The sequence below is a fragment of the Melanerpes formicivorus genome, unplaced genomic scaffold (assembly GCF_026170545.1).
Source record: "Melanerpes formicivorus ecotype bairdi unplaced genomic scaffold, bMelFor1.0.p_v2 SCAF_13, whole genome shotgun sequence".
Lineage (NCBI taxonomy): Eukaryota > Metazoa > Chordata > Aves > Piciformes > Picidae > Melanerpes > Melanerpes formicivorus.
In genome coordinates, this window is record NW_027142365.1 from 17,785,316 (window position 1) to 17,812,737 (window position 27,422).

Sequence of the window (27,422 nt, forward strand, 5' to 3'; positions counted from 1 at the left end):
AACAGGCTGCCCAGGAAGGTGGCTCACTCTACAACTACCTGAAGGGAAGTTGTAGTAAGGCTGGGGTCAGGCTCTTCTCCCAGGCACCTTGTTACAGCCTGGAGCTGTGCCAGGGGAGGGTTAGGTTGGATGCTAGGAAGCACTTCCTCAGGGAAAGGGAATCAGACACTGGGATGGACTGCCCAGGGAGGTGGTGGAGTCGCCGTCCTGGAGGTGTCTAAGGCAAGACTGGATGTGGCACTTAGTGCCATGGCCTGGTCCATGTGGTGGTGTTAGGTCCCAGGCTGGGCTGGATGATCTCAGAGATCTATTCCAGCCTCAATAAATCTGTGATTCTGTGATCAAGGCCTTGCCAGTGTACTGGCCACAGGTGACTCCTTGTAAATGAGACAGAAATCAAACATGGGAAGATGTAAGGAGAGGACTGAAGAAAGCTGAAAACAAAGAGCATAGAAGTGGAGTAGCTGTTGTTCAGTGGAAATGGAGGCAAGGAGGGCAAGCTGGATGAGGAAATTGGTACTATCCGTTTGGAAAGGACTGCTCTTGTTTGGGGAAAGGCAGAGGAGAAATGCTAACTTTGACAGGGAGCTATCTTGAGCCTGGTAGGACTGGCAGGCTGAGATGTGTGGCACAGGACATGACAGTCTGTACTCAGTTTGTCAGCTCAGGTGGCAGAGGGCTGTGTAATGGGTTTAAATGCTGCAGCCTGGGGAGAGCCTGGGCAAGAGGGCCAGTACAGGGCTAGCTACTTTCTCAGTTTTGGGAAAAATGAGTAAGAAAACTGTGAAATGCTGTAGGAATCATTGCTGTCAGTGCACTGCAAACTCTCCTAAGGTTAGATAGCAAATGCCAAATTGCAGCTTGCCTTGGCATCACAGAATCATGGAATGGGTTGGGTTAGAAGGGGCCTTGAGGATCACCCAGCTCCACCACCCCTGTCATGGAGTGGGACACTTTCCACTAGCTCAGGTTGCTCTAGGTCTCATCCAGCCTGACTTTCAATGCTTCCATGGAGGGGGCATCCACAATGTCCATGGGCAACCTGTTCCAGTGTCTCACCACCCTCACTGTGAAGAATTTCTTTCTAATCTCCAGTCTAAATCTCCCCTCTTCCAGCTCAAAGCCATTCCCTCAAATATTCTTTACTGATGTAAAGACCACACATGTGGGGATACAACCCCAAATTACAGAGACAAATATTGTTCTGTGTAGTGCTTCAATGTTTTTAATACTGATTTTATTTTCATCATCAAACACTTCTCTCTCCACCCCAAGATTATGTATCCTGGACTGACCCTCAGTGACCAATATGAAATCATACAATTGTTAGGGTTGGAAGGGAACTTAAGGGTCAGCCAGTTCCACCCCCCTGCCATGGGCAGGGACACCTCACACTACAGCAGGTTGCTCACAGCCACATCCAGCCTGGCTGCAAAAACCTCCTGGGAGGAGGCTTCCACCACCTCCCTGGGCAACCTGTGCCAGTCTCTCACCACCCTCATGGGGAACAACTTCTTCCTCACATCCAATCTGAATCTCCCTGCTTCTAGTTTTGCTCCATCCCCCCAGTCCTATCACTCCCTGACACCCTCAAAAGTCCCTCCCCAGCTTTCTTGTAGCCCCCTTCAGATACTGGAAGGCCACAAGAAGGTCTCCTGGGAGCCTTCTCTTCTGCAGACTGAACAATGCCAACTCTCTCTCATATGAAATTCATTCCAGCTTCTAACACATCCTGGCACATCAGAGGGTTCTGCCAGAACCTTCCTGCTCTTGTCCTAAAATTGTTCCTTGTGACTCCTTACCTGGAAAACATTTTTTTTTTCTTGTTACTGCTTTTGTGTTGTTTCACACAAACTGAAGAAAAGATTGCCCTGGAACTTTGAAAGCTCTCCAGGATGTGTAGCTTTCTGGAGATGTGTGGTTTCTTTCCACATTGTGAAGGGGTGTTTTGTGTGTGTGTGCGCTAAAAGGAGAGCTCTCATCTGAGGTGTGACACTGGAAACCAAATCTCTTGAGAAGGAACGTGTCTGCTTTTTGTGTCCTTGCACTCATTTGTTGATTTGAGAATGAATGTGTATTTCTTCACTCTTTTCTTGGTGGGTTTGACTCTGGTTTATGGGGTTGAAAGCTATCACAGTATAACTAAGGTTGGAAGAGACCATGAGGATCATCGAGTCCAACCTATCAACACAGACCTCATGAATAGACCATGGCACCAAGTGCCACATCCAATCCCCTCTTGAACACCTCCAGGGATGGGGACTCCACTACCTCCCTGGGCAGCACATTCCAATGATGAATGACTCTCTCTGTGAAGAACTTTCTCCTCACCTCCAGCCTAAACTTCCCCTGGTGCAGCTTGAGACTGTGTCCTCTTGTTCTGGTGCTGGTTGCCTGGGAGAAGAGACCAACCCCTTCCCGGCTACAACCACCTTTCAGGTAGTTGTAGAGGGCAATGAGGTCTCCCCTGAGCCTCCTCTTCTCCAGGCTGAACAACCCCAGCTCCCTCAGCCTCTCCTCACAGGGCTGTGCTCAAGGCCTCTCCTCAGCCTTGTTGCCCTTCTCTGGACACCTTCAAGTCTCTCAATGTCCTTCTTAAACTGAGGGGCCTAGAACTGGACCCAGGACTCAAGGTGTGGCCTAACCAGTGCTGAGCACAGGGCACAATGACTTCCCTGCTCCTGCTGGCCACACTCTTCCTGATGCAGGCCAGGATGCCATTGGCCTTCTTGGCCACCTGGGCACACTGCTGGCTCATATTCAGCTCAGTCGAGCTTGCTAGAGTATGTTTTTCTTGAGACAGAGTGCTCTGGTCATGCAGACTGTGTAGGAGTTGTTGCCTTACTGCATGTATGGGCTAGTGTGAATCATAGAGTGTTTTAGGTTGGAAGGGACCTTGAAGATCATCTACTCCAACCTCCCTGCTATGGGCAGGGATGCCTCTTAACCAGCCCTGGTTTCTCAAGGCCTTATCCAATGAATGTGTCCAGAGAAGGGCAACAAAGCTGGAGAGGGCTTTGGAGTACAAGCTCTATGAGGAGAGGCAGAGGGAGCTGGGGTTGCTTAGCCTGGAGAAGAGGAGGCTCAGGGGAGACCTTCTTGCTGTCTACAACTACCTGAAGGGAGGTTGTAGCCAGGTGGGGGTTGGTCTCTTCTCTCAGGCAAGCAGCCTCAAGCTGTGCCAGGGGAAGTTTAGGCTGGATGTTAGGAAGAAGTTCTTCCCAGCAAGAGAGATTGGCCATTGGGATGTGCTGCCCAGGGTGGTGGTGGAGTCCCCATCCCTGGATGTGTTTAAAGGTGGTTTGCATGAGGTGCTTGGGGATATGGTTTAGGGGTGAACCTTGTAGAGTAGGGTTCTGTGTTGGACTTGGTGACCTTGAGGGTCTTTTCCAACCTGAATGTTCATTTAATTCTGTATCTGGAGACTGAAAGCAGGATGAGAAGGCAGAGGCATAGGAAGGGTAATTCACATTGACATCTTGAATTGCTTTTGTACCACGTCCTGTGCAAACTTGAGTATGTGGCAGCAGTCTTCAGTAAATACGATTTGGCTGGAGGACTGAAGTAAAGAGCATTTTTAACTGCACCCTACAAAAAAGGAACATGTTATTGAAAGTATCAAGCAGTGCCATATTTCCCCAAGTGCTTGCAGCTTTAGATGTTGGAAGAAGAATAGATGCTCTGTGCTGCCAGCTTTTTCTTCTGTTTGTTTCTTCCATAAATCTGAAATGATAGTGGAGACTTTGTGCAGCCAAGCACTGCTGGTGGAGGATGGATGTTGGGGAAAAGTGAAAAGAAGAATGAGAAGCCACAGGGGTATGGAGGAAATCGTGTGGCCACAGCTATCTGCAGGAAAAATAAACATCCTTTTCACCACTTCCCCACAAAAATGTTTTTCTGTCTGGGAATAAACATGGAGCCAAGGCAGATAGAATACTTGAAAGGATTTAACATCTGTACACAAAAGAGATTGTCTTGTGTAAATACAGCCTTTAACAAACCATTTCACCTGAGATGGTGGGAAACTGAGAAAACCATGTGGAAAAACACAGGGCTGTCCAATTAAAACCAGGAGATAGACTCTGTTTGGTTCTTCAGATGAGTGATGTAGAAGAGATGTCTGTGCCTGGTTTGAGCCAGGAGGGTGTTGGTCTTTTCTCCGTAATAACAAGTGATAGGATGAGAGGAAGTGGCCTCAAGTTGCAGCAAACAGGCTTAGGTTGAGCATTAGAAGCAATGTATTCACTGCAAGGGTTCTCCAGCACTGGACTACACTGCCCAGCGAGTTGGTTGAATCCCCACCCCTGGAGGTATCACAGTATCACTAAGGGTGGAAGAGACCTCGAGGATCATCGAGTCCAACCTGTCACCACAGACCTCATGACTAGACCATGGCACCAAGTGCCACATCCAATCCCCTCTTGAACACCTCCAGGGATGGGGACTCCACCACCTCCCTGGGCAGCACATTCCAATGACCAATGACTCTCTCAGTGAAGAACTTTCTTCTCACCTTCAGCCTAAACTTCCCCTGGCGCAGCTTGAGACTGTGTCCTCTTGTTCTGGTGCTGGTTGCCTGGGAGAAGAGACTAACCCCTTCCTGGCTACAACCACCTTTCAGGTAGTTGTAGAGGGCAATGAGGTCACCACTGAGCCTCCTCTTCTCTAGGCTAAACAACCCCAGCTCCCTCAGCCTCTCCTCATAGGGCTTGTGCTCGAGGCCTCTCCAAGAGGCAGAGATGTGGTGCTGAGGGACATGGTTTGGCCCCAGCCTTGCTAGAATTAGATAGTGAGTGAACTCTACGATCTAAAAGGTCTTTTGCAGCAGAAACAATTCTCTGATTATGTGAAAATGGTGGTGATTCAGTATCCATTTTAGCAGTTTGATTTAGGGCAGTCTGTGTTGCCTTTTGGGGAAGTGAGTAACAGCTCTATAAAACTTTAATTTGTCAAGTAAGTGGTTTTGTTTTAATTTATTTTTAAGATCTAACAAAGTTCATGAGCACTTCCAAATTGTTTAGCTATGTCATTGGAGTTTAAATGCTGCTAGTCTGATAAGTATCTCCATCTACCTCCATGTCATTATGAAGTTACCCAAGGAGAATTCAGAAAAGCTGCTGAGGCTGATCCATGGGTCCATCATTATAAAAGTTCTGCTACTAGAAAGATTCCATCTGCAGTTATCTTGTAAACTAAAGCCCAGTAATCTGCCTTCTTAAATGAGGAAGTGGGAGATTGTGGCATCCAGAGAAGGTGCTGAGGTGAGATATGTGCAGAGTGGCATTTTCAAATCTCTGTCTCGTGACCTGCGTGAGCAGAGTCTGCAGGTCTCTTACAGCGTTGTGCAGATATGTAACATCCTCCCTCCAAATTGTTCCTCATTGCTTATGTCCCATCAGAGCTCCCCCTCTGAGCCCTTCAGTTCAAATCTGGGGCCTGCCCACCGCTTTGCAACTGCAGGTTATGTGTCACAAGGGAGGGGACAGGCTCTGCTCAGTTGCACCCTCTGGTAGGACAAGGGGCAATGGATATGAACTCCCGCACAGGAGGTTCCACCTCAACATGAGGAAGAACTTCTTCACTGTGAGGGTCCCAGAGCACTGGAACAGGCTGCCCAGAGAGGTTGTGGAGTCTCCTTCTCTGGACTGTTTCAAGACCCATCTGGATGTGTTCCTGTGTGACCTGTGCTGGATTCTGTGGTCCTAGTCTGGCAGTGGGGTTGGACTGGAAGATCTCCAGAGGTCATTTCCAACCCCTAACATCCTGAGAGGCTGTGATGTGCTTGAGGCTGGGTTTTTAGATAGGAGAAGGCTTGTGGCCATTTTTCTGCTGGCTCTGGTGTGATGACATTCCTGTAGGAAGTGACAGATATAGCTTCAAGCCCAATAGGTGTTTGAGCCCACAGTTGAGCAGCCTACTCCTGACCCTGGTGGGGATCCTGACATACATCTTGCTGAACTTGTACCATGGTACAGACAATACTAGAAGGTTCATGGGCCAGAAAAGGGTGTTGGAGAGGGAGCATGGCTGAGTCCTGTGGTTGTCGTGAAGTAGGGACAGGGTGGCTGGATTCTGGCTGCTGCTTCAAAGGTTGTTTGTATGTTTAATGATGGTGGGGGGAAAAAAAAACAACTCATAGAATTGTTTAGGCTGGAAAAGACCTTCAAAGATAATCAAGTCCAACCATTAACACAACACTACTAAACCATGTCATAGAATCATAGACTTGTCAGGGTTGGAAGGGACCTCAAGGATCATCCAGTTCCAACCTGTGGTAGTGTGAAAGTTTAATCAGGGGTTGGAACTAGATGGTCCTTGTGGTCCCTTCCAACCCTGACTGGTACTACTGTGATACTACTGTAATCTTTCCACCACATAAACCACATCTAACTTAGTCAGAGAAGCAAATGAAAAAGCTGTATTTTACAGGCAGAATGAAATGCAATTAATATATACAAAATATTTACAGTCTAGACAAAAATAGACAGGAAAGAACGTAACACAGAAACACCCTCTGGAGGAGAATCCCCCCTCTGGATTCCCCCCAACACCCCCTTTCCCCCTTCCCCCCCTTGTCCCAAAAAGGGTTAAGGAGAGAAAATGGATATTAAGGGAAATTTTGTTAGCTCAAAGCAGTTGTTAAGGAAAAAAAGTTAGTTTTCTTATAAGTCCAAGGTCATCACTGGCCAAGAACAGAAGAGAAAAGCAGCTGAACAGTATCACAGTATCACCAAGGTTGGAAGAGACCTCAAAGATCATCGAGTCCAACCTGTCACCACAGACCTCATGACTAAACCATGGCACCAAGTGCCACATCCAATCTCCTCTTGAACACCTCCAGGGATGGTGTCTCCACCACCTCCCTGGGCAGCACATTCCAGTGGCTAACAGCTCTCTCTGGGAAGAACTTTCTCCTCACCTCCAGCCTAAACATCCCCTGGCACAGCTTGAGACTGTGTCCTCTTGTTCTGGTGCTGGTTGCCTGAGAGAAGTGACCAACCCCTTCCTGGCTACAACCACCTTTCAGGTAGCTGTAGAGAGCAATAAGGTCTCCCCTGAGCCTCCCCTTCTCCAGGCTAAACAATCCCAGCTCCCTCAGCCTCTCCTCACAGGGCTGTGCTCCAGACCCCTCCCCAGCTTTGTTGCCCTTCTCTGGACACCTTCCAGCAACTCAACATCTTTCCTAAACTGAGGAGCCCAGAACTGGACACAGGACTCAAGGTGTGGCCTAACCAGTGCTGAGCACAGGGCACAATGACTTCCCTGCTCCTGCTGGCCACACTATTCCTGATACAGGCCAGGATACCATTGGCCTTCATGTCCCCCTGGGCACACTGCTGGCTCCTGTTCAGCTGCTGTCAACCACTACCCCCAGGTCCCTTTCTGCCTGGCTGCTCTCCAGCCACTCCAGCAGACTGAACTCAGACTAAATCCTTAAGGCTACATTCCTACTGATCTACCAATGAAATTAGTTTAGAATTATCTTTGTTTTCCTTTTTATACCAAAACATTCAGCTAGAGAGTTCTGTAGCTGTCCTTTTCTGAAAGGCACAGCCTAATACTGTCACACAACCCCACTGCCATGGGCAGGGACACCTTTCTCACAGCCTGGCTGCAAAAACCTCCAGGGATGAGGCTTCCACCACCTCCCTGGGCAGCCTGTGCTAGTCTCTCACCACCTTCCTGATGAAGAATTTTTTCCTAACATCCAATCTGAATCTCCCCATTTCTATTTTTTTTTCCATTCAGCACCACATCTCCACACCTGAATATTAGTCTTTCAGCCAACATGAGCTTAACTCGACTTGTGCTCTGATCCTCATTATATTTTTTACCTCAGTTTGATATATTTTTTAGCTGTAGAAAGTTCCAACCTCTTAAAGAAAAAAAAAGAAAGCCCTGTGGGTAGCATTAGCCAAGCACTGTGCTTTGCTGGGTGTTAATATCCTAGGATTTAAACATAAGCTTGAGGAAGCTGAGTCTGACATATTTTGAATGTCTACACCGAGCATATTATAGCTGCATCTTCATCTCATGGAAGAGATGGTTGGGACTTGTTGGAAGTGAGCTGTGTAGCTGCTGCTGGGGGTGTAGAAGAGCAGGGTGAGTGTAGGATGAGGCACTTCCCACCCCCGGGCTCTGCAGCGTTGTGTTACAGATTAGCGCTGCTGTGTCTGCTTCCCTGATGAGCCTGAGAAATGTCTTTAGCTCTAGAGTGTAAAGCTGCCAAAATACATTTACCACAGACCTGAAGGCAAATACAATTTTTTTCCAGAGGCAGCTTCAGGCTTTGGAGGTTTGGTTGGTTTTTTTTTTCCCCTGAAAGACAGGCTCAGGCTTCCCATGACATCATCAGACAGATAAAAGGACTTAAAAGCTCTTCAAAGCCAGGCCTTAGGCACGAATGTAAATGAATTCTCTGGTGGTGGTGTAGGTATGTAAAAATGAACAAATATTTACCAAAATGCAATTTAAATGGAACCTTACCCAGCTAGGCTTGAAGTTAGCTTTTTAATAGCACCTGTTCTGTTAACTTGGAATATAGAAATTACCTTTATATAACTTTAATTTAGACTTTGGAAGGCAAGGAAGGATTCAGGTATTTTCCCTCTCTTTCTATATAGAATCACCCAGGTTGGAAGGGACCTCCAAAGGTCATCTAGTCCAACACTCCTTCAGTGATCATGTTACCCAGAGCCCTGTCCAGCCTGACCTTCAATATCTCTAGGGATGGGGCTTCAACCACCTCCCTGGGCAACCTGTTCCAGTCTTCCACCACCTTCATGGTGCAGAACTCGTTCCTAACATCCAATCTAAATCTGCTCTTCTCTCATTTCAAACCATTGCCCCTTGTCCTATCACTGCAGGCTTTTGTAAGCAGTCAGTCTCCAGCCTTCCTGCAGTCCCCTTCAGGTACTGGAAGGTGGCAATTAGGTCTCTCCAGTGCCTTCTCTTCTCCAGGTTATCTTGCTTGTTTCATGCCCAAGTTACTACAAGAGTCACTGAAATGCATTTGCCTAACAAGCAGCTACAACATTACCCTAACTCTATGCTGCACATTCACCTAGACATCTAATAATTGTAATTTAGCATAAGATCCTAAATGAAAGACTGTTCTGTGTTCTGTCCTCCTCCCACTATTTTATTTCCCATTCTCATTTTTAAAGTTATATTGACACTAGAATTTGTTTAACAGATAATGAAACGTTCTAGGGGGGGGGAAAGAAGTCTTCCATGCTGTGAGTACCCAAGTTAATAGTTTGTGCTGGAAATGAGTTAACAGAAAAAAATCACTGAAAGAGAGCCAGGAAAAATGCTGTTGAGAAACTATATGATACCAGCACTAAAACTGTAGGGCTGGGAGTCAAGAAGTCTTGATTCATCACAGACTTCCTTTCCTGCTTTGGAGGTGCTGCTTTACTTCGTGGCCTCTTGTTCTCCACCTTGTAAAACAAAACCATTGGACCCTTGCATTTCTTTAGGTATATAGCAAGGAGCAGTTATTTATCCTGGTCTGAATTCTCTTCTCCAAATTCCAGATGTTCCCTGATGGGGACAGGCTGAGGGAGTTGGGGCTTTTCAGCCTGGAGAAGAGAAGGCTCTAGGGAGACATTGGAGCAGCCTTCCAGTACCATAAGAGGGCTTCAAGAAAGCTGGAAGGGACTTTTTGCTAAGGGCTTGTAGTGATAGGACAAGAGAGAATGGCTTTGAGCTGGAGGATTGAAGATTTAAACTGGATATTAGGAAGAAATTATTTCTGGTGAGGGTGGGAAGACTGGAACAGGTTGCCCAGGGGGGTTGTGGATGCCCCTTCCCTGGAGGTGTTCAAGGCCAGGCTGGAAAAGGCCTTCAACAACCTGGGCTAGTGGAAGGTGGAAGGGGCTGGAATTGGGTGATCTTTAAGGTCCCTTTCAACCCAAACTTCTCTATGATTTGTTGAAGGAGATTTAAGACAGTTTGTGCCCCACATCAGGTCTACAGCACCTCCTAAACCATTGGCCAGACTGTGACTCTCAAGCAGCCATGAGTCAGCACTGTGATCTGGAGCTGGGTAATCAGTTGGGCCCAATTAGACCTACCCATGGCTGGTCTTGCTGAAGTCTGACTGCAGCCTAGTCCTCAGATGCCTGAGGGCAGTGAGAGGGCTTGGCTGGCTCTGTGTCACTGTCCTCTGTCAAAGCCTCTAGCCCTGTGTTTGCAGCATTCTTTTAAATCTTGCCCACAAGGAGCTGTGTGAGCAGAGATTAGTTACTGTTCTTTCCTGTCATCGACAGCCACCGGTGATCATGCCCAGGGCTGGTATTTCTGGATAATTCATGGTGTACAGAGCATTGCTGTAGTGTTTCTTTTGCCTTCCTCCTCTCAGAAGGTACTTACTGAGTTATTTCATGCCGTGCAGGCATTAAACCTGCCTTGATTTTTCCAGCTGTAACTCAGTGTACCTTTAACGTGGTAATTTAGATGTGCTGAGCACTGTGGGTGTAAATTATTGTTATTACTAATTTACAGGAACTATTTTTTCCTGAAGTGATCTGTGAGAACATAACATTTTAACAAGCATTCTGATGGTAGTGTAGAGCTGGAGGAGTATGCTCACCTAGAATTGAGATAAGTGCAAGTCTGACTTCCACTGATGTCATTGGAATTGCTTGTTTTTAGGCATAACCGGGTCCCTGGAGAGAATATCAAGTAGCAGGAGCAAGGAATGTCACTTTTGTGTCCTCTATTGTTCTGAGAACACAATTCAGAGGTAAGATGATGCTCTAATTATGGAACTGAGAAAGCAGGTCTGATTTACCATCATTGGTTTGGGTTTTTTGGTGACTGATGGAGACAAATGAAGCAAATTCTAAACTCAGGTATTCTTCAGCTGAGATCTCCATTATCACCAAGGTTGGAAGGGACCTCAAAGATCATCAAGTCCAACCTGTCACCACAGACCCCATGACTAGACCATGACACCAAGTGCCACATCCAATCCCCTCTTGAACACTTCTAGGGACGGTGACTCCACCACCTCCCTGGGCAGCATATCCCAGTGGCTAACAACTCTCTCTGGGAAAAACTTTCTCCTCACCTCCAGCCTAAACTTCCCCTGGCACAGCTTGAGACTGTGTCCTCTTGTTCTGGTGCTGGGTGCCTGAGAGAAGTGACCAATCCCTTCCTGGCTACAACCACCCTTCAGGTAGTTGTAGAGGGCAATGAGGTCTCCCCCAAGCCTCCTCTTCTCCAGGCTAAACAATCCCAGCTCCCTCAGCCTCTCCTCACAGGGCTGTGTTCAAGGCCTCTCCCCAGCCTTGTTGCCCTTCTCTGGACACCTTCAAGTCTCTCAATGTTCTTCTTAAACTGAGGGGCCCAGAACTGGACACAGGACTCAAGGTATGGCCTAACCAAGACTCTCTATGACTACCTGAAGGGAGGTTGCAGCCACGTGGGGGTTGGTCTCTTCTCCCAGTAAACCAGCTCCAGAGCAAGAGGACACAGTCTCAAGCTGTGACAGGGGAAATTTAGGCTGGAGGTGAGGAGAAAGCTCTTCCCAGCAAGAGAGATTGGCTGTTGGAATGTGCTGCCCAGGGGGGTGGTGGAGTCACTATCCCTGGAGGTGTTCAAGAAAGGATTGGATGTGGCACTTAGAGCCATGGTTTAGTTAGGCATGAGGTCTTGGGTGATAGGTTGGACTTGATGATCTCAAAGGTCTTTTCCAACCTGGTTGATTCTGTGATTCTATGCTAGATGAGTTTTTGTCTGATCTCTGCAAAAGTGCTTCCCACCAGGGAAAATCTGTTGTGTTTGTTTTTAAACTGAAATTTGCAGCTAAACCACGGACAATGACTAAAGTAAAAGGCCAAGTTTTATGTAACTTGATTTAAAAGACTCACCAAAAGCATAAATCACATCATGAATCATTTAAATCTGCCTCAGCTGTTCAATGAAGTCCTCTAAAAATGTGATGTGCCCTCCTCTGAGTATAAAAATACATTATTAGGTGCAAGTCAGTGTTGCTAAATTAGGTGCTTGCCACCTCATCAGTGATACAAGCAGCAAAGTATTTTTCAGGGGCTGATGGAAGAAGGTGTTTTTATCATCTTGTCACTGTTGTCATGGAAACTTATGTGTATCATTGTTAACCAGAGTGTACCTAAGGATCTGACATTCCTGGGACTTGTTATTGCTACCTATTGTATTTGCAGTCTGTTTTTCATCCGTGCTGTCATCAGTCCTTAAGAACTTGGAGCTCTGAATTGCCACCATGAACTCAATTACTGGATTAGGCTATCCAAAGAGCCCTTACTGGAAGGTTCTTTGCCCTAAGATTCTTTTCAATAAAGGGTTGTGTTTCTGAATCTATTGTGAACTATTATAAGCACTTCAAAAATGATATTTACTCAAGCAGAGTGTTTGGCCCCAGCAGCATTTTGGAAAGAATAAGCTATCCACCAGTCATTATAACCTTCAGACTTGTAGGTGTTTTCTGAATGTGCCTGTTACCTGGTTCAGTCTCTTGTCTTTAAATGCACTGCTGAGTTCGTAGTCCAGCTCCTCTGTGTAGCTGTCAAGCATACACAGAGAATCACGCAGAATGTTAGAGGTCGGAAGGGACCTGGAGAGATCATTGAGTGCAACCCCACTGCCAGAGCAGCATCACTCAGGGCAGGTCACACGGGAAAACATCCAGGCAGGTTTTGAAACCCTTCAGAGAAGGAGACTCCACAACCTCTCTGGGCAGCCTGCTCCAGGGCTCCAGCACCCTCACAGTGAAAAAGCTTTTTCTTATGTTCATCTGGCACCTCCTCTGCTCCAGCTTGCACCCATTGCCCCTTGTCCTGTCATTGGACACCACTGAGCAGAGCCTGGCTCCATCCTCCTGACACTGCCCTGCACATCTTTATTAACAAGAATGAGGGCAGCCCTCAGGCTCCTCTCTCTCCAAGCTCCAAGCCCCAGCTCCCTCAGCCTGTCCTCATCAGGGAGATGTTCCACTGCCTGAAGCAGCTTTGTAGCTCTGTGCTGGACCCTCTTAAGCAGTTCCCTGAGGTCCTTCTTGAACTGAGGGGCCCAGAACTGGACACAACATTCCAGATGAGGCTTGATTGTGACAACCCAGATTTAAACCTTCCTGGAGACAGAGTGTGTGTGTGTGATCTGTTTGCTTGTTTAAATCACGATGGGCACAATTCACAAAGCAGACAAAAAGTTTAAACCACTTTATCCAAGTGAAATCTAGTTAAGAATCACTTGCTTGTGGCACAATAAGGGTGTTGTGCTTTGTACATCAATACAGCTTTGTCTTGGTCTGTTTGGATCAGATGATACTTTGAAACATACCTTCTCCATCCATTATTTAGGCCTTGAAATTATTTATCTTGGTCCAAAAAAAAAAAAGTATCAAAGTTACTTGAATAAAATTTTCATCATTGATCAAGTGACTTTTGTTACTTCACAGTATCACAGTATTGCCAAGGTTGGAAGATACCTCTAGGATCATCAAGTCCAACCTGTCACCACAGACCTCATGACTAGATCATGGCACCAAGTGCCACATCCAATCCCCTCTTGAACACCTCCAGGGATGGGGACTCCACCACCTCCCTGGGCAGCACATTCCAATGGCTAACAACTCTCTCAGTGAAGAACTTTCTCCTCACCTCCAGCCTAAACTTCCCCTGGCACAGCTTGAGACTATGTCCTCTTGTTCTGGTGCTGGGTGCCTGAGAGAAGTGACCAACCCCTTCCTGGCTACAACCACCCTTCAGGTAGTTGTAGAGAGCAATAAGGTCACCCCTGAGCCTCCTCTTCTCCAGGCTAAACAACCCCAGCTCCCTCAGCCTCTCCTCACAGGGCTGTGCTCAAGGCCTCTCCCCAGCCTTGTTGCCCTTCTCTGGACACCTTCAAGTCTCTCAATGTCCTTCTTAAACTGAGGAGCCCAGAACTGGACATAGGACTCAAGGTGTGGCCTAACCAGTGCAGAGTTCTTCACTGAGAGAGTTGTTCACCATTGGAATGTGCAGCCCAGGGAGGTGGTGGAGTCCCCATCCCTGGAAGTGTTCCAGAGGGGATTGGTGCTATGGTCTAGTCATGAGGTCTGTGGTGACAGGTTGGACTCAATGATCTTTGAGGTCTCTTCCAACCTTGGTGATTCTGTGAAATGTAAGAGCTCTGCTTTTAAATAACTCTCAATGAGGAGCTTAGTTTTTGGTTTAGTCTCAGCTGCCTGTAGGAAATCTGATGGAATTTTAACTTACTTAAGAATCATAGTGGCCTGAAAAGTTCCAGAAATGCAAAGTTATAAAGATTTTGTTTTGGTTTGTTTGTTTTAGAAGTCTCTTTTACTTAGGGTACTGCTCCCTCCAAAGAGAGTATGACTGAAGTTTTACACTATTAGGTCTGTCAAAGCACCAGAAGTGCAAAAACACGGAGGAGGAAAAAGGTTAATTAAATACAAGGCAAATAAACCTCAGTGGTTTTCATTTCCAGAAAAATGCCTTCATTAAAGAAGTGAGGGTTGGAGGCTGCTGGATGTTATTACAACTGAAAGTAGATTTGTAGGAAAGGTTCAATTTTCTCTTCCTGCTCCAGGAGATTCTGTCAGATCAGGCAGCTCAATTTGAAGTAATGCCACAAGAAAAATTCCTGGTTAAGTGCAAGTGCCCAGGCTCTATGGCTAAGAAAATGTGTGCAATAGTCTGCATATAAGCCAAATATAGCTCTTATTTCAGATTAAAGTAAGCTGTATATGACTATACAGTCACTGAGGGGAGAAAGAGAGTATCTAGCTTTTTAGAGTGCATTGAGGCAAAACAGGCCAGCAGTGTGCCCAGGTGACCAAGAAGGCCACCACAGCATCCTGGCCTGGATGTGGGATAATGTGACCAGCAGGACCCAGGGAACCAGACTGTCCCCTGCACTCAGCCCTGGTGAGGCCACACCTGGAGTACTGGCTTCTGTTTTGGGTCCTTCACTCCAAGAAGGACATTGAGGGGCTGGAACAAGTCCAGAGAAGGGCAACTAAGCTGGTGATGGGTCTGGAGAAGAGGGCTGGTGAGGAGCAGCTGAGGGAACTGGGGGTGTTTAGTCTGTGGAAGAGGAGGCTGAGGGGGAGACCTTGTTGCTCTCTACAACTCCGTAGAAGCAGGTTGGAGCCAGCTGGATGTTTGTGTCTTCTCCCCAGGAGCAAGTATTCTAACATCTCATTGGAACTGGTCTTTAAAAACACCATGGCATCATATCACTGAATGCCAGGTTGGAAGGGACCCCAAGGATCACCTGCTCCAACCTTTCTAGGTGACAATGGAGTTGCAATGAGCTGGCCCAGCACCCTGGCAAGCTGAGTCTTGCAACTATCCAGTGTAGGGGACTCCACCACTTTCCTTGGGAGATGATTCCAATTTCTTGCTGTTCTCATGGGGAAACATTTTCTTCTGGAGTCCAGTGGGAATCTCCCCAGCAGTAACTTTTCCCCATCAGCCCTTGTCTTCTCCATGGGACTCCTTATCAAAAAGGAGTCTCTATCCTCCTGGCAGCCACCCTTTGGATATCAGTCCATGGTGATTAGGTGTGCCCTCAGCCTCCTCTTCTCAGGGCTGTACAACCCCAGCTCTCTCAACCTTCCCTCACATGGCAGTTTCCATCCCTCTGATCATTTTGGTGGCCCTTCTCTGGACACCTTCCAGCCTGTTCTCATCTTTTTGTGCAGCAGGGACCAAAACTGCAGGCAGTGCTGCAGGTGTGGTCTGACAAGCCCTGAATAGAGTGTCATTGCCACCTTCTGCTTTGCTCAAACCTTAAAGAGAATATTTTTCATAGAATCACAGATGTGACACAATGAAGGCAACATCTTACTACCCCCAAAAGGCTATTCAGTGCCTGGAGAGCTCCAACCTCAAATACCTATATCCCCTGTATCCATGAGCAGCAGTTTCACAGCATCACAGAATGTTAGGGGTTGGAAAGGACCTCCAGAGATCATCAAGTCCAACCTCCCTGCTGAAGCAAGATCACCTAGGGCTGGTTGCAGAGGAACCCATCCAGACAGAGAAGGAGACTTCCATTGAGTGAAAAATCTTAGCTTAGTACCATGAGGTATTTTCAGGATCTGAAGTGTTGGTGGCAAATGCAGTGCTAATGATCTGACAGATCATTAAATGGATCCATCTCTGGAATGTATTCTGTTCATGTTAATTGCTGTGTCATGTTCAGAGGAGGTTAAAATTGGCAGGATTCAAATCCCATGCTTGCTTTGTCTCCGTGATGGTGGTGCTGATAGCCTGGCTATGAACTTCCTTATGCAGAGCTGCTAGCAGCTTCCAGTCTGGCAGAGGAGTATTTCTGGGAATGAGAAGTAATTGAATCTGGGCACTTACAAGTGCTTTGGTGTGCCTCTGAAAAGAGACCACCAGCTGCGTGGTGGTGGATTAGTTGTACTTCAGTGATCTGTTGTCTGTCCAGTGAGAACAGAAAATGACATTTTCATTTCAGGGATGGCTGGGGGTTGATTTTTAACTCATTGGAAGCAGGATACTTAAAGCACTAAAATTCTACCTCTCTTTTTACTACGTTTTAAGTCCACAATTGAAAGGAGTATACGCAGGACCAGGGAAGTGATTGTCCCCCTGTACTTGGAACTGATGAGGCCATACTTTGAGTCCTGGGTTCAGGTTTGGGGCCCTCACTCCAAGAAAGACATTGAGGGGCTGGAATGTGTCCAGAGAAGGGCAACAGAGCTGGTGAACGGTCTGGAGAACAGGTCTGGTGAGGAGCAGCTGAGGGACATGGGGCTGTTGTGTGTGGAGGAAAGGAGGCTAAGTAGGAGATGTTCTGGCTCTCTAAAACTACCTGAAAGGAGGTTGGATCCAGCTGGATGTTGGGCACAAGCAGTTAAGGTTCTTTGAAGAGCATTTGGAAGAGGACACAATCCTGATATCTTTGTCTGATTGCAAAGCTGTGCAGTGGGGAATTGCTTTGCTAGATGAAGTTCAAAGTCCTACCTCTGTAAAATGAGAAATACCCAATCTAGGCTTTGGAACAAAAAATGATGTTCAAATGCTGGTTACTCCAGCTGCTGCTGCAACACCTCCTTGTTTTACAGAGGCAAACGCAGTGATGCTCAATCCACCGGCATAAGAGCCATAGATTCGTAGAGTGGTTTGGAAGGGATCTTAAAGATCATCCAGGGCCAAACCCTCTGCCATGGGAAGGGACACTTCCACTGGACCAGGTTGTTCAAGGCCTCATCCAACCTGCTTTGAACACCTCCAGGGAGGGGGCATCCACAACTTCCCTGGGCAACCTGTTCCAGTGTCTAATATCTGCTATTTTGATGGAGTTCAGCATTAAAACATACTTTTTGAACTGCATTGCTTGTTCTTATCATGTAGGTCATTTGCAAACACTGCTGTAGTCAAGCGGGCTGTCTAGAAATGCAACATGGTCTCCATTTATTACAGATAATAATTCTTAGAAGCATCTTAAGGTTTAAATTTCTTACCTAGAAATTCTTCAGCCTCATGCCTGGAGGTTTTTGCAGCCAGGCTGGATGTGACTGTGAACAACCTGCTGTAGTGTGAGGGGCCCCTGCCCACAGCAGGGGGGTTGGAACTGGCTGATCCTTGAGGTCCCTTCCTACCCTGACAATTCTATGATTCTGTAATCTACCACTTCAGACCAGACAACTGCTGCTGATTCACTGGTTAGGCCACACCTCAAGTCCTGTGTCCAGTTCTGGGCCCCTCAGTTTAGGAAGGAGGTTGAGTTGCTGGAAGGTGTCCAGAGAAGGGCAACAAAGTTGGTGAGGGGTTTGGAACACAGCCCTGTGAGGAGAGGCTGAGGGAGCTGGGGTTGTTTAGCCTGGAGAAGAGGAGACTCAGGGGAGACCTTATTGCTCTCTACAACTACCTGAAGGGAGGTTGTAGCCAGGCAGATGTTGGTCTCTTCTCCCAGACAGCCAGCACCAGAACAAGAGGACACAGTCTCAGGCTGTGCCAGGGGAGGTTTAGGCAGGATGTTAGGAGGAAGTTCTATACAGTTGTTTAGGTGGGTTGGATTGGTTGGACGCAATGATCTTGAAGGTCTCTTCCAACCTGGTTGGTTTATTCTCTTCTATGTTTATTCTATTCTATGTCCAAACACCCAGCAAAGCAATTCCCATGAAGCAGGTGAAAAATGAGCTTCCAGAGTGCCTATCTTTCTTTCCATTCTTGCTTCCTCCATGCTTAGTCTCTGGTAAAACAGAGAGAAAAAACCCAAAAAGGCAAGAAAAAACCCCACAAAGAAACAAACAGGAAAATATCACAGTATCACAGTATCACAGTATAACTAAGGTTGGAAATGACCTCGAGGATCATTGAGTCCAACCTACCAACACAGACCCCATGACTAGACCATGGCACCAAGTGCCACGTCCAATCCCCTCTTGAACACCTCCAGGGACGGTGATTCCACCACCTTCCTGGGCAGCACATTGAATGACTTGCAGGGTGAAGAACTTCCTCCTCACCTCGAGTCTAAACCTCCCCTGGCACAGCTTGAGACTGTGTCCCCTTGTTCTAGTGCTGGTTGCCTGGGAGAAGAGACCAACCCCTTCCTGGCTGCAACCACCTTTCAGGTAGTTGTAGAGGGCAATGAGGTCACCCCTGAGCCTCCTCTTCTCCAGGCTAAACAATCCCAGCTCCCTCAGCCTCTCCTCATAGAGCTTGTGTTGAAGGCCTCTCCCCATCCTTGTTGCCCTTCTCTGGACACGTTCAAGTGTCTTAATGTCCTTCTTAAACTGAGGGGCCCAGAACTGCACACAGTACTCATGGTGCGACCTAACCAATGCAGAGTACAGGGCACAATGACTTCCCTGCTCCTGCTGGCCACACTGTTCCTAATGCAGGCTATTTCATTGCAGCTTTCATTGCAGCTGGAGTCAAGGAATTCCTGCAGAAAAAGGCTGGTTTGAGGCGCTCCAGATTGTGACAGTTTATAACAGTGAAGGCACATTCCTGGTGGTGTAAGTACAGAGCCATGCATGCTTGTGAGGCTACCGATGTGTTCGTGCCTGTGTATGCACAGATTTGACCTTCAGCTGGCCAAATATGCCAAGCATCTCAGGAATTTTATATGCTTTGTGGGAAAAGGAATATTTCCACAGTAATATGCTAACACTTAACAGCTACTGGGAAACCGAGGACTGGGTTGTGTTTGGTTGTGTTTGGTTGTGTTTGGTTGCATTTTGTCTTCAATCAAAAAGCTCAATTCCTGGACCAACAAAATGAAGTTTGGTGAGAAGTGGTTTTGGAGTCAGCAGTGCCTTGAATCTTGGAACTGGGCAGCTTTCCCATAACCCTAGAGCCAGTGTTCCCCCTTTAAGTCTGCTAATTTTACTGAATTACTTATGTTATGAATTAACTGCAGCCCAGTCGTTTAATTAAGGGTGTTCACAGCCGTTTTAAAAATAGCTGGCTGGGAGAGGTCATTTAATTATATGTAATCTGTAAGAAAGCATTAGCTCTGCTGCCACGGAGAGCTAGCAAGGCCATCTGCAGTGCCTTTCCCTTCACTCACATCCAATTGTTCAGATAAAGACTTGTCAAGTGCTGCCTAAATAAGGAAGGAGCCTTGGTGGAGTTAAGTGCAGGGGAGGACACAAACGAAGCATTGATTCCTGCCGTGCTGTAGGGTCTGAGCTGTTTCCTGCACAACTGAACCCTTTTTTCCCCAGCCATTGTTTTCTGCAGAGGACTAAAATGCGAGTGTCTGTTCAGGATCTCAGGGAAGCTGAAAATGAGGATGGGGAAGAAGAAGAAGAGGTGAGTGAAATAGCTTTGAAAAGTACTCTCCCCCCGCCCCCCTTTCGATTGTACCTGTTTCTTTCTATTATTTTAGGACAGCAAACCTGCAATGATTATCTTTCTCTTCCAGGTCTTCCTCAAGCCTGTTATTGAGGACAGGAATATGGAATTGGCTCGAAAATGCAGTGAAATAATCAGTGATGTAAGTGGTGGTGACTGTTTGCATCCTTAGATTGGTATTGCTCTTTTCAAGTGGCTTTGTAGTTATGGGTTGGGTGTTTATTTCTTTCTTTTCAGACAGGTTAAGCATGAGCCCACCCCAGGCTCAAATAGAAAAAGCACACCAAAAAATTACAAAGAAAAGTGTGATTCTTACTGTGGTGCCTTAAATTAGCAGCTGCAGAAGAATGGGATTTCCACAGCACTTGGGCAGTGTGAAGCATAGAGAAGAGAAAGCTCCAGGGTGGCCATAGAGCAGCCTCCCGGTACCTGAAGGAGTCTACAAGAAAGCTGGGGAGGGACATTTTACAAGGGCTTGTAGTGACAGGACCAGAGGAAATGGCTTTAAGCTGGAGAAGGGAAGATTTAGACATGAGAGGAAGAAATTCTTAGAGTGAGGAGGGTGGGACACTTGAGCAGGTTGTCTGGGGAGGCTGTGGATGTCCTCTCCCTGGAGGTGTTCAAGGCCAGGTTGGATGTGGCCTCGAACAGCCTGGGCTGGTGGAAGGTGTCTTTGCCCATGGCAGGGGGTTGGAACTGGATGACCTTTAAGGTCCCTCCCAACCCAAGCTATGCTGTGGTAACAAATTCTTCTCTTCTCTGTGATAGGGCCTAGGAAAAAAGTGTTTCAAAAAGTGGGATTCACATGGAGGGTGTCTCCTGTTGGGATTGGATGTGGCACTTGAAGCCATGGTTTAGTTAGTCAGGAGGTCTTGGGTGGTAGGTTGGACTTGATGATCTTTGAGGTCTTTTCCAACCTTACTGATTCTATGATTCTATGGCAATACCTTTGGGGATTTCATCAAGAAAATGCAGTGTTGGTTCTAATTATAGCCTTATACCCTGTGAAGTGTGCTGGGTTCAGTATACAGAGCTGTAAGGAGGGAGGATAAGAATAGAACAGGAATTTTGAGTGTTCTCTATTGGTATGTGGTGATAGAATCACAGAATGGTTTGGATTGGAAGGGACCTATGAAGGTCATCCAGTCTAAACCCCTCTGCAGTCAGCAGGGACATCTTCCACTAGATCAGGCTGCCCAGAGCCCTCTCCAGCCTCACCTTGAATGTCTCCAGGGATGGAGATATTGAATATCTCCAGGCATTGATAGGTGCTCAAAACTGCTTAGCACATTGTTATTATTTACACTTGTAGGAAGAATCCACTGAAATGCTACAATATCTTTAAAGATCATTAAACTAGCAAATTCTTGGCTGAATTACTGGAGATTTTTAATGGGTTGATCAGATACAGCTGTTATATAAACATCACAGATTAGATCCATGATGTTTTAAATTGCTTCAGTGTGACAGCATCAGATTTACCTTGGTGGAAGCTGATTTCTCTGTCCCTCTGAGACAGTATCTGAAAAGTGACTTTGCCCCTTCACATGAGAGGAGATTGAGTGGTATTTCTCCTGTGAGAATGGCAGCAGAGGAGGCATTACTGAGGGGGGGAGGGTGACTTTCTTTAGCAAATGTTCTGGGGAACCTGAAGAGTGATGTCTGGCTCATGTTGTAATCACAGTATCACAGCATCGCTAAGGTTGGAAGAGACCTCGAGGATCATCGAGTCCAACCTGTAATCTGCTGTTTAGATTTGGGGTGCTATTGTCCAGGGTGAAGGAGGGAACCAAACATGCCAAAACTATACTTAAGGTTATTAGGGGCTATGTATCTGAAAAGAAGAGGTGACCAGAAAAGCAGTATCTGGGATGCATAGGTGTATTGGGCAACAAAGCTGGGGAGGGGTTTGGAGCACAAGCTCTATGGGGAGAGGCTGAGGGAGCTGGGGTTGCTTAGCCTGGAGAAGAGGAGGCTCAGGGCAGACCTTATTGCTGTCTACAACTACCTGAAGGGAGGTTGTAGCCAGGTGGGGGTTGGTCTCTTCTCCCAGGCAACCAGCACCAGAGCAAGAAGACACAGTCTCAAGCTGTGCCAGGGGAGGTTTAGGCTGGATGTAGATGGAGTTACTGGCCATTAGAATGTGCTGCCTAGGGAGGTGGTGGAGTCTTCATCATTGGAGGTGTTTAGAAGGAGACTTGTGCCATAGTTTAGTTGATTAGATGGTGTTGGATGATGGGTTGGACGTGATCAAAAAGGTATCTTCCAACCTGGTCTGGTCTATTCTATTCTATTCTATTCTATTCTATTCTATTCTATTCTATTCTATTCTATTCTATTCTATTCTATTCTATTCTATTCTATTCTATTCTATCCCAGTGTTGGCTTGAAAAGTTCAACTTGACAAAGCCAGACTTTCTTCTGTATCCATACACTGCCTGGTGACACTTTAATTTTCACAGGAAGGGTACTGGATCCTTAAGAGGAGCCACCAACTTGTAATCTCAAGCTACTTTAAGTAGTGGTAGATTTTATCATTGATTTTACTGATGATTATCTATGTGCTTTCTTTGGGGAAAGTAGAATCACAGAATTGTCAGGGCTGGAAGGGACCTCAAGGAGCAGCCAGTACCAACCCCCCCTGCCATAGGCAGGGACACCTCATACTACAACAGGTTGCTCACAGCCACATCCAGCCTGGCTGCAAACACCTCCAGGCAGGAGGCTTCCACCACCTCCCTGAGCAACTTGTGCCAGGCTCTCACCACCCTCCTGGGGAACAACTTCTTCCTAACATCCAATCTCAATCTCCCCACTTCTAGTTTTGCTCCATTCCCCCAAGTCCTATCACTCCCTCACTCCCTGACACCCTCAAGAGTCCCTCCCCAGCTTTCTTGTAGCTCTCTTCAGATACTGGAAGGCCACAATTAGGTCTCCTCAGAGCCTTCTCTTCTCCTGACTGCACAACCCCAACTCTCTCAGTCTGTCTCCATAGCAGAGCAGCTCCAGCCCTCTGCTCATCCTCGTGGCCCTTCTCTGGACACACTCCAGCCTCTCCAGATCCTCCTCCTGTAATAGAGGCTGCAGAACTGTGCATAGTGCTCCAGGCAGGCTCTCACCAGAGAGGAACAGAGGGGGGGAATCACCTCCTTGTCATGGATTCAGAATCTTTGCATGAACTGCTCTTTGTGAGGGTGGATTGTTGGTGTACATCTGCACAGGTTATGTGCACAGTGCTCTTATGGGGCTTCAATCTGGGCCTAAGATGACCTTGGGAGAGCAGCTTGTGCCCTTGTGACCACGAGACTGGGTGCTTGTCCTTTTCTGGTGGTCTAGCTGTCAGCACAGCTCCTCCATCACAGCACAGTGCCAGGAGAGCTCGTGACTGAGATACTGGGGCTGTGTTCCACGTGCCCTGCATTCTTTGCAGGCTGACTTTATTTGGCAATGTGGTTTTAAGGAAGTGTTAGGATGGCAGCCCTGAGTGTCACTGTCAGCCTTCAGTAGTGTTCAGGGAAGTGCTGATGTGTCCAGGTTCTTGAGGGAATGCCCCTTTCCATGTGAGGTTGGCAGCTGTGTGTTCTGTGGCTGTGACACCCCCTGGCTGTTTCTCCCCAAAGCCATTTCATTTCATCTCCTGCCATTATGCAGTTTTAGTCCATGAATGGCTTCAAAACTGTCATGTGCTGGAGCATGTCCAGAGAAGAGCAAGGAGGCTTGTGAAGGGCCTGGAGCACATGGCCTGTGAGGAGCATCTGAAGGAGCTGAGGGTGTCCAGTCTGGAGAGGAGGAGGCTGAGGGGAGACCTCATTTCTCTCTACAGCTCCCTGAAAGGAGGTTAGAGAAAGGAGTGGGCCAGCACCTTGATGGCAAACAACAGGACCAGAGGAAATGTATGCAAGCTTCACCAGGGCAGGTTCAGGCTGGATGTCAGGAAATATTTCTTCAGTGAAAGGGTTCTCAAAAATTGGAACTGGGCTGCTCAGGGCAGTGGGGGAGTCTAGCACTGTGTGGACTTGGCACTTAGGGACATGGCTAAGAAGGTTTAGACCTTCTTGTGACTTTTCTAAGCTGTAGTGGGTCTTAGAGAGGTGACAGTTCCTGGCATGATGACTGTCAAGATGGTGATGTCATTGATGTTAAGATATTAAAGAGAGTTTTTGGAATATGTTCACATTCAAGTTAGATTCACAGGGGGCTGAAATACCAAGGAAAGGGAGCTGCCTGGATCAGGCTGTTACCATTGGAGCCTTTCCTTCAGCCCACAGCCTCCTGCTGTGTTTCCCCTGTGAAAAAGGCTGCTAGAACTGGCCATGGGCAAGATGAATTTTCCTCAGCCTCTAGGTTGGATGCCCTTGTTTCATGAAGTTGATCATACCAGTGAGAAAAAAAAATGCAGTTTGAAGCCTGCTGTGGCTTTGGTGGCTGTCTAGGAATTTTAATCCACTTTTACTGAATAGCTGTGGTGATGATCAGAGCAGTGTTGTGATGAGTCAGGAAAGAAGAAAGGGATCCAACAGAGTGATGTTAAAAATTGGGCCTATCAAAAGAGCAGTGGTGGCTCCAGGCCATCATTTGTCATTTTTTCCCCCTGCATATTCTGTGGTGAAGGGCAGGTCACTCCCAAACACCATTTCCTATTCAGTGTTTTAGATATTTGAATTTGTGACCCCAAGCTTTAAAGAGGAATGGTAGTTTTTGATGGGCAGAGCCCAACAGGATGGCATTCAACAAGTCCAAGTGCCAGGAGCTGCACTTTGGCCACAACAACCCCAGACAGAGCTACAGGCTGGGGGCAGAGTGGCTGAGAGCTGCCAAACAGAGAGGGACCTGGGGGTGCTGATTGACAGCCACCTAAACATGAGCCAGCAGTGTGCCCAGGTGGCCAAGAAGGCCAATGGCATCCTGGCCTGGATCAGGAATAGTGTGGCCAGCAGGAGCAGGGAAGTCCTTGTGCCCTGTGCTCAGCACTGGTTAGGCCACACCTTGAGTCCTGTGTCCAATTCTGGGCTCCTCAGTTTAGGAAAGATGTTGAGATGCTGGAAGGTGTCCAGAGAAGGGCAACAAAGCTGGGGAGAGGGCTTGAGCACAGCCCTGTGAGGAGAGGCTGAGGGAGCTGGAATTGCTTAGCCTGGAGAAGAGGAGGCTCTGGGGAGACCTTACTGCTCTCTACAACTCCCTGAAGGGAGGTTGTAGCCAGGTGGGGGTTGGTCTCTTCTCCCAGGCAAGCAGCACCAGAACAAGAGGACACAGTCTCAAGCTGTGCCAGGGGAGGTTTAGGCTGGAGGTGAGGGAGAAAGTTCTTCACTGAGAGACTTGTTAGCCACTGGAATGTGCTGCCCAGGGAGGTGGTGGAGTCACCATCCTTGGAGGTGTTCAGGAGGGGATTGGATGTGGCACTTGGTGCCATGGTTTAGTAGTCATGAGGTGTTGGGTGACAGGTTGGATTTGATGATCTCTGAGGGCTTTTCCAACCTTATTGATTCTATTCTGTGATTTTTCTGCCTGTTGCTTCCAGCCATTGGTTATGTTCACTCATAGCCAGGCTCTTTGGCCACTTGCTTGTGTCATTTACAATAAATATGCTTTGTAAGTGCAGACTTCATTACGCTGGTCCCATTTCATCCTCCATCTTTCTGATTCAAGCAATGTTCTATGTCCTCTCTAAACTGCTCACATCAGCCTGTGAGCATTTTGGGGCCTCTGTGGGTTGCCATAATCAATGTGAATAATAAAGAAGTGGGGAGGTGGCATTAGTCCTTTACTGCTTTTGGTTATCTTGTAAGCATGACTTTTACAGCAGAATAGCTTTGATTGATTGTTTCTTCTGGTGCTTATCATGTCACCCCCCTCCCCAGTTATGAGATACCTTAGGAAGATTTGTTTGATTTCTGAATGCAGTTATTGCTCTGTAATGAAAATGGATATAATTACAGTCAGCTCTCAGATATCTGTGGGTGATTTATCCAGGCTGTGAGCAGCAAGGCTCTCCAGCTCGTCTTCCAGAGTCTCAGCTTTCCAGGAGTTTCTGCTGGGGATGCCATCAAACCTGATGAGCAGACAGTCAGCTTTCTAGATTTTCCATCTCCCTGCTGAGGCCTCATCTGGAATATTGTGTCCAGTTCTGGGGCCCTCAGGTCAAGAGGGACAGGGAGCTACTAGAGAGAGAGTCCAGAACAGAGCCACAAAAATGATTAAAGCAGTGGAACACCTTCCTTATGAGGAGAGCCTGAGGGAGCTGAGGGCTCTGTAACTTGGAGAGGAGGAGCCTGAGAGTGACCTCATTCCTGCTGATAAAGATGTGCAGCATGAGTGCCCAGAGCCTGGAGCCAGACTCTGCTGGGTGATGCCCAATGCCAGCACAAGAGAAGCACAATAGTGGAAGCTGAGGCATAGGAAGTTCCATGGCAACATGAGGAAGAATTTTTTCCCTGACAGAGCACTGGCAGGGGAGTTGGACTGGATGAGCTTTTGAGGTCCCTTCTAGCTCCTAACATTCTGTGATCCAGTGATTCTTAGCCATACCACTGTGAATGAACAGAAATCTTCACAGCCTTTATTCCCAGACTGTTCCTGTGCATATACATGCAGGTACACACATGCATGTGTGCAGCTGGACAGTAAGTGCCTGCTCATGGTTATCAGAAAACTGCTGGGTTTGCATGTTTTGCTTGGTGATTACCTTGGAATAAGTAAGGGGTCACACAGAGGTTACACTAACCACTGGATTTGAGGGTCCTTGAGTAAAATGGTGACACAGTAATTTTACACCCCTTGTTCACCAATTGATTGAGATTGTAATCCACAGAGGCAGGCAATATGATTCAGTAATGAGATGTAGATTGCTTCACAAGATCACAGAATGTTAGGGTTTAGAAGGACCTTGAAAGTTCATCCAGTCCAACCCCCCTGCCAGAGCAGGGTCACCTAAAGCAGGTCACACAGGAAAGCATCCAGGTGGGTTTTGAATGTCTCCAGAGAAGGAGACTCCACAACAGCACTGAGAGGCCTGCTCCAGTGTTTTGTCACCCTCACAGTGAAAAAGTTCCTTATGTCCATGTGGAACCTCCTCTGCTCCAGCTTGCCCCCATTGCCCCTTGTCCTCTCACTGGGCATCGCTGAGCAAAGCCTGGCTCCATCCTCCTGACTCTCACCCATCCACATTGCAGATGAGCTCAGTGGTAACAAAAATGATTCCCTGTGTGACTAAGGTGAATTGTAGATGAACATTATCCAATCCATTGCCCTATCCCTGGAAGTTTTGACAGCCAGGCTGAATGGTGGCTTGAGCAACCTGGTCTAGGAGGTGTCCCTGCCCATGGCAGGGGATTGGAAATTATGATTTTGAGGTTCTTTCCAAGCCAAGCCATTCTATGCAGCTGGGATTTTATGGTGGACAAAAAGATGGCATCAGAAAGTGCAGGATTCCAGGTAAGCTGCCATCCTCCTCCTGCATTGTCCGAGTCCCTGTAGAGGAGCCTTGACTACAACTTGTGATATCCATTAAGGATTCAGAGACAGAGGAAATTAAGGCTGCATATTTCTGTAATGCTCAGATGCAGATCATATTGCTTCTGTCAGTGCTTGTCAGCA

General features: G+C 47.3%; 2 protein-coding genes across 3 annotated transcripts in view; both read left to right on the forward strand.

Moving 5' to 3' along the window:
* Positions 1-27,422, forward strand: part of LOC137444980 (LIM zinc-binding domain-containing Nebulette) — a 354,339-nt gene that overhangs the window by 210,817 nt on the left and 116,100 nt on the right. The window lies entirely within an intron of this gene.
* LOC137445004 (nebulette-like) overlaps positions 1-27,422 on the forward strand; it is an 81,478-nt gene that overhangs the window by 33,477 nt on the left and 20,579 nt on the right. Inside the window, exons 5-8 of the mRNA XM_068146407.1 lie at positions 10,660-10,750; positions 18,887-18,988; positions 19,700-19,787; positions 19,900-19,971. Of these exons, the coding sequence (XP_068002508.1) occupies positions 10,660-10,750; positions 18,887-18,988; positions 19,700-19,787; positions 19,900-19,971 (353 nt within the window). The remainder of the gene's footprint in view (positions 1-10,659; positions 10,751-18,886; positions 18,989-19,699; positions 19,788-19,899; positions 19,972-27,422) is intronic.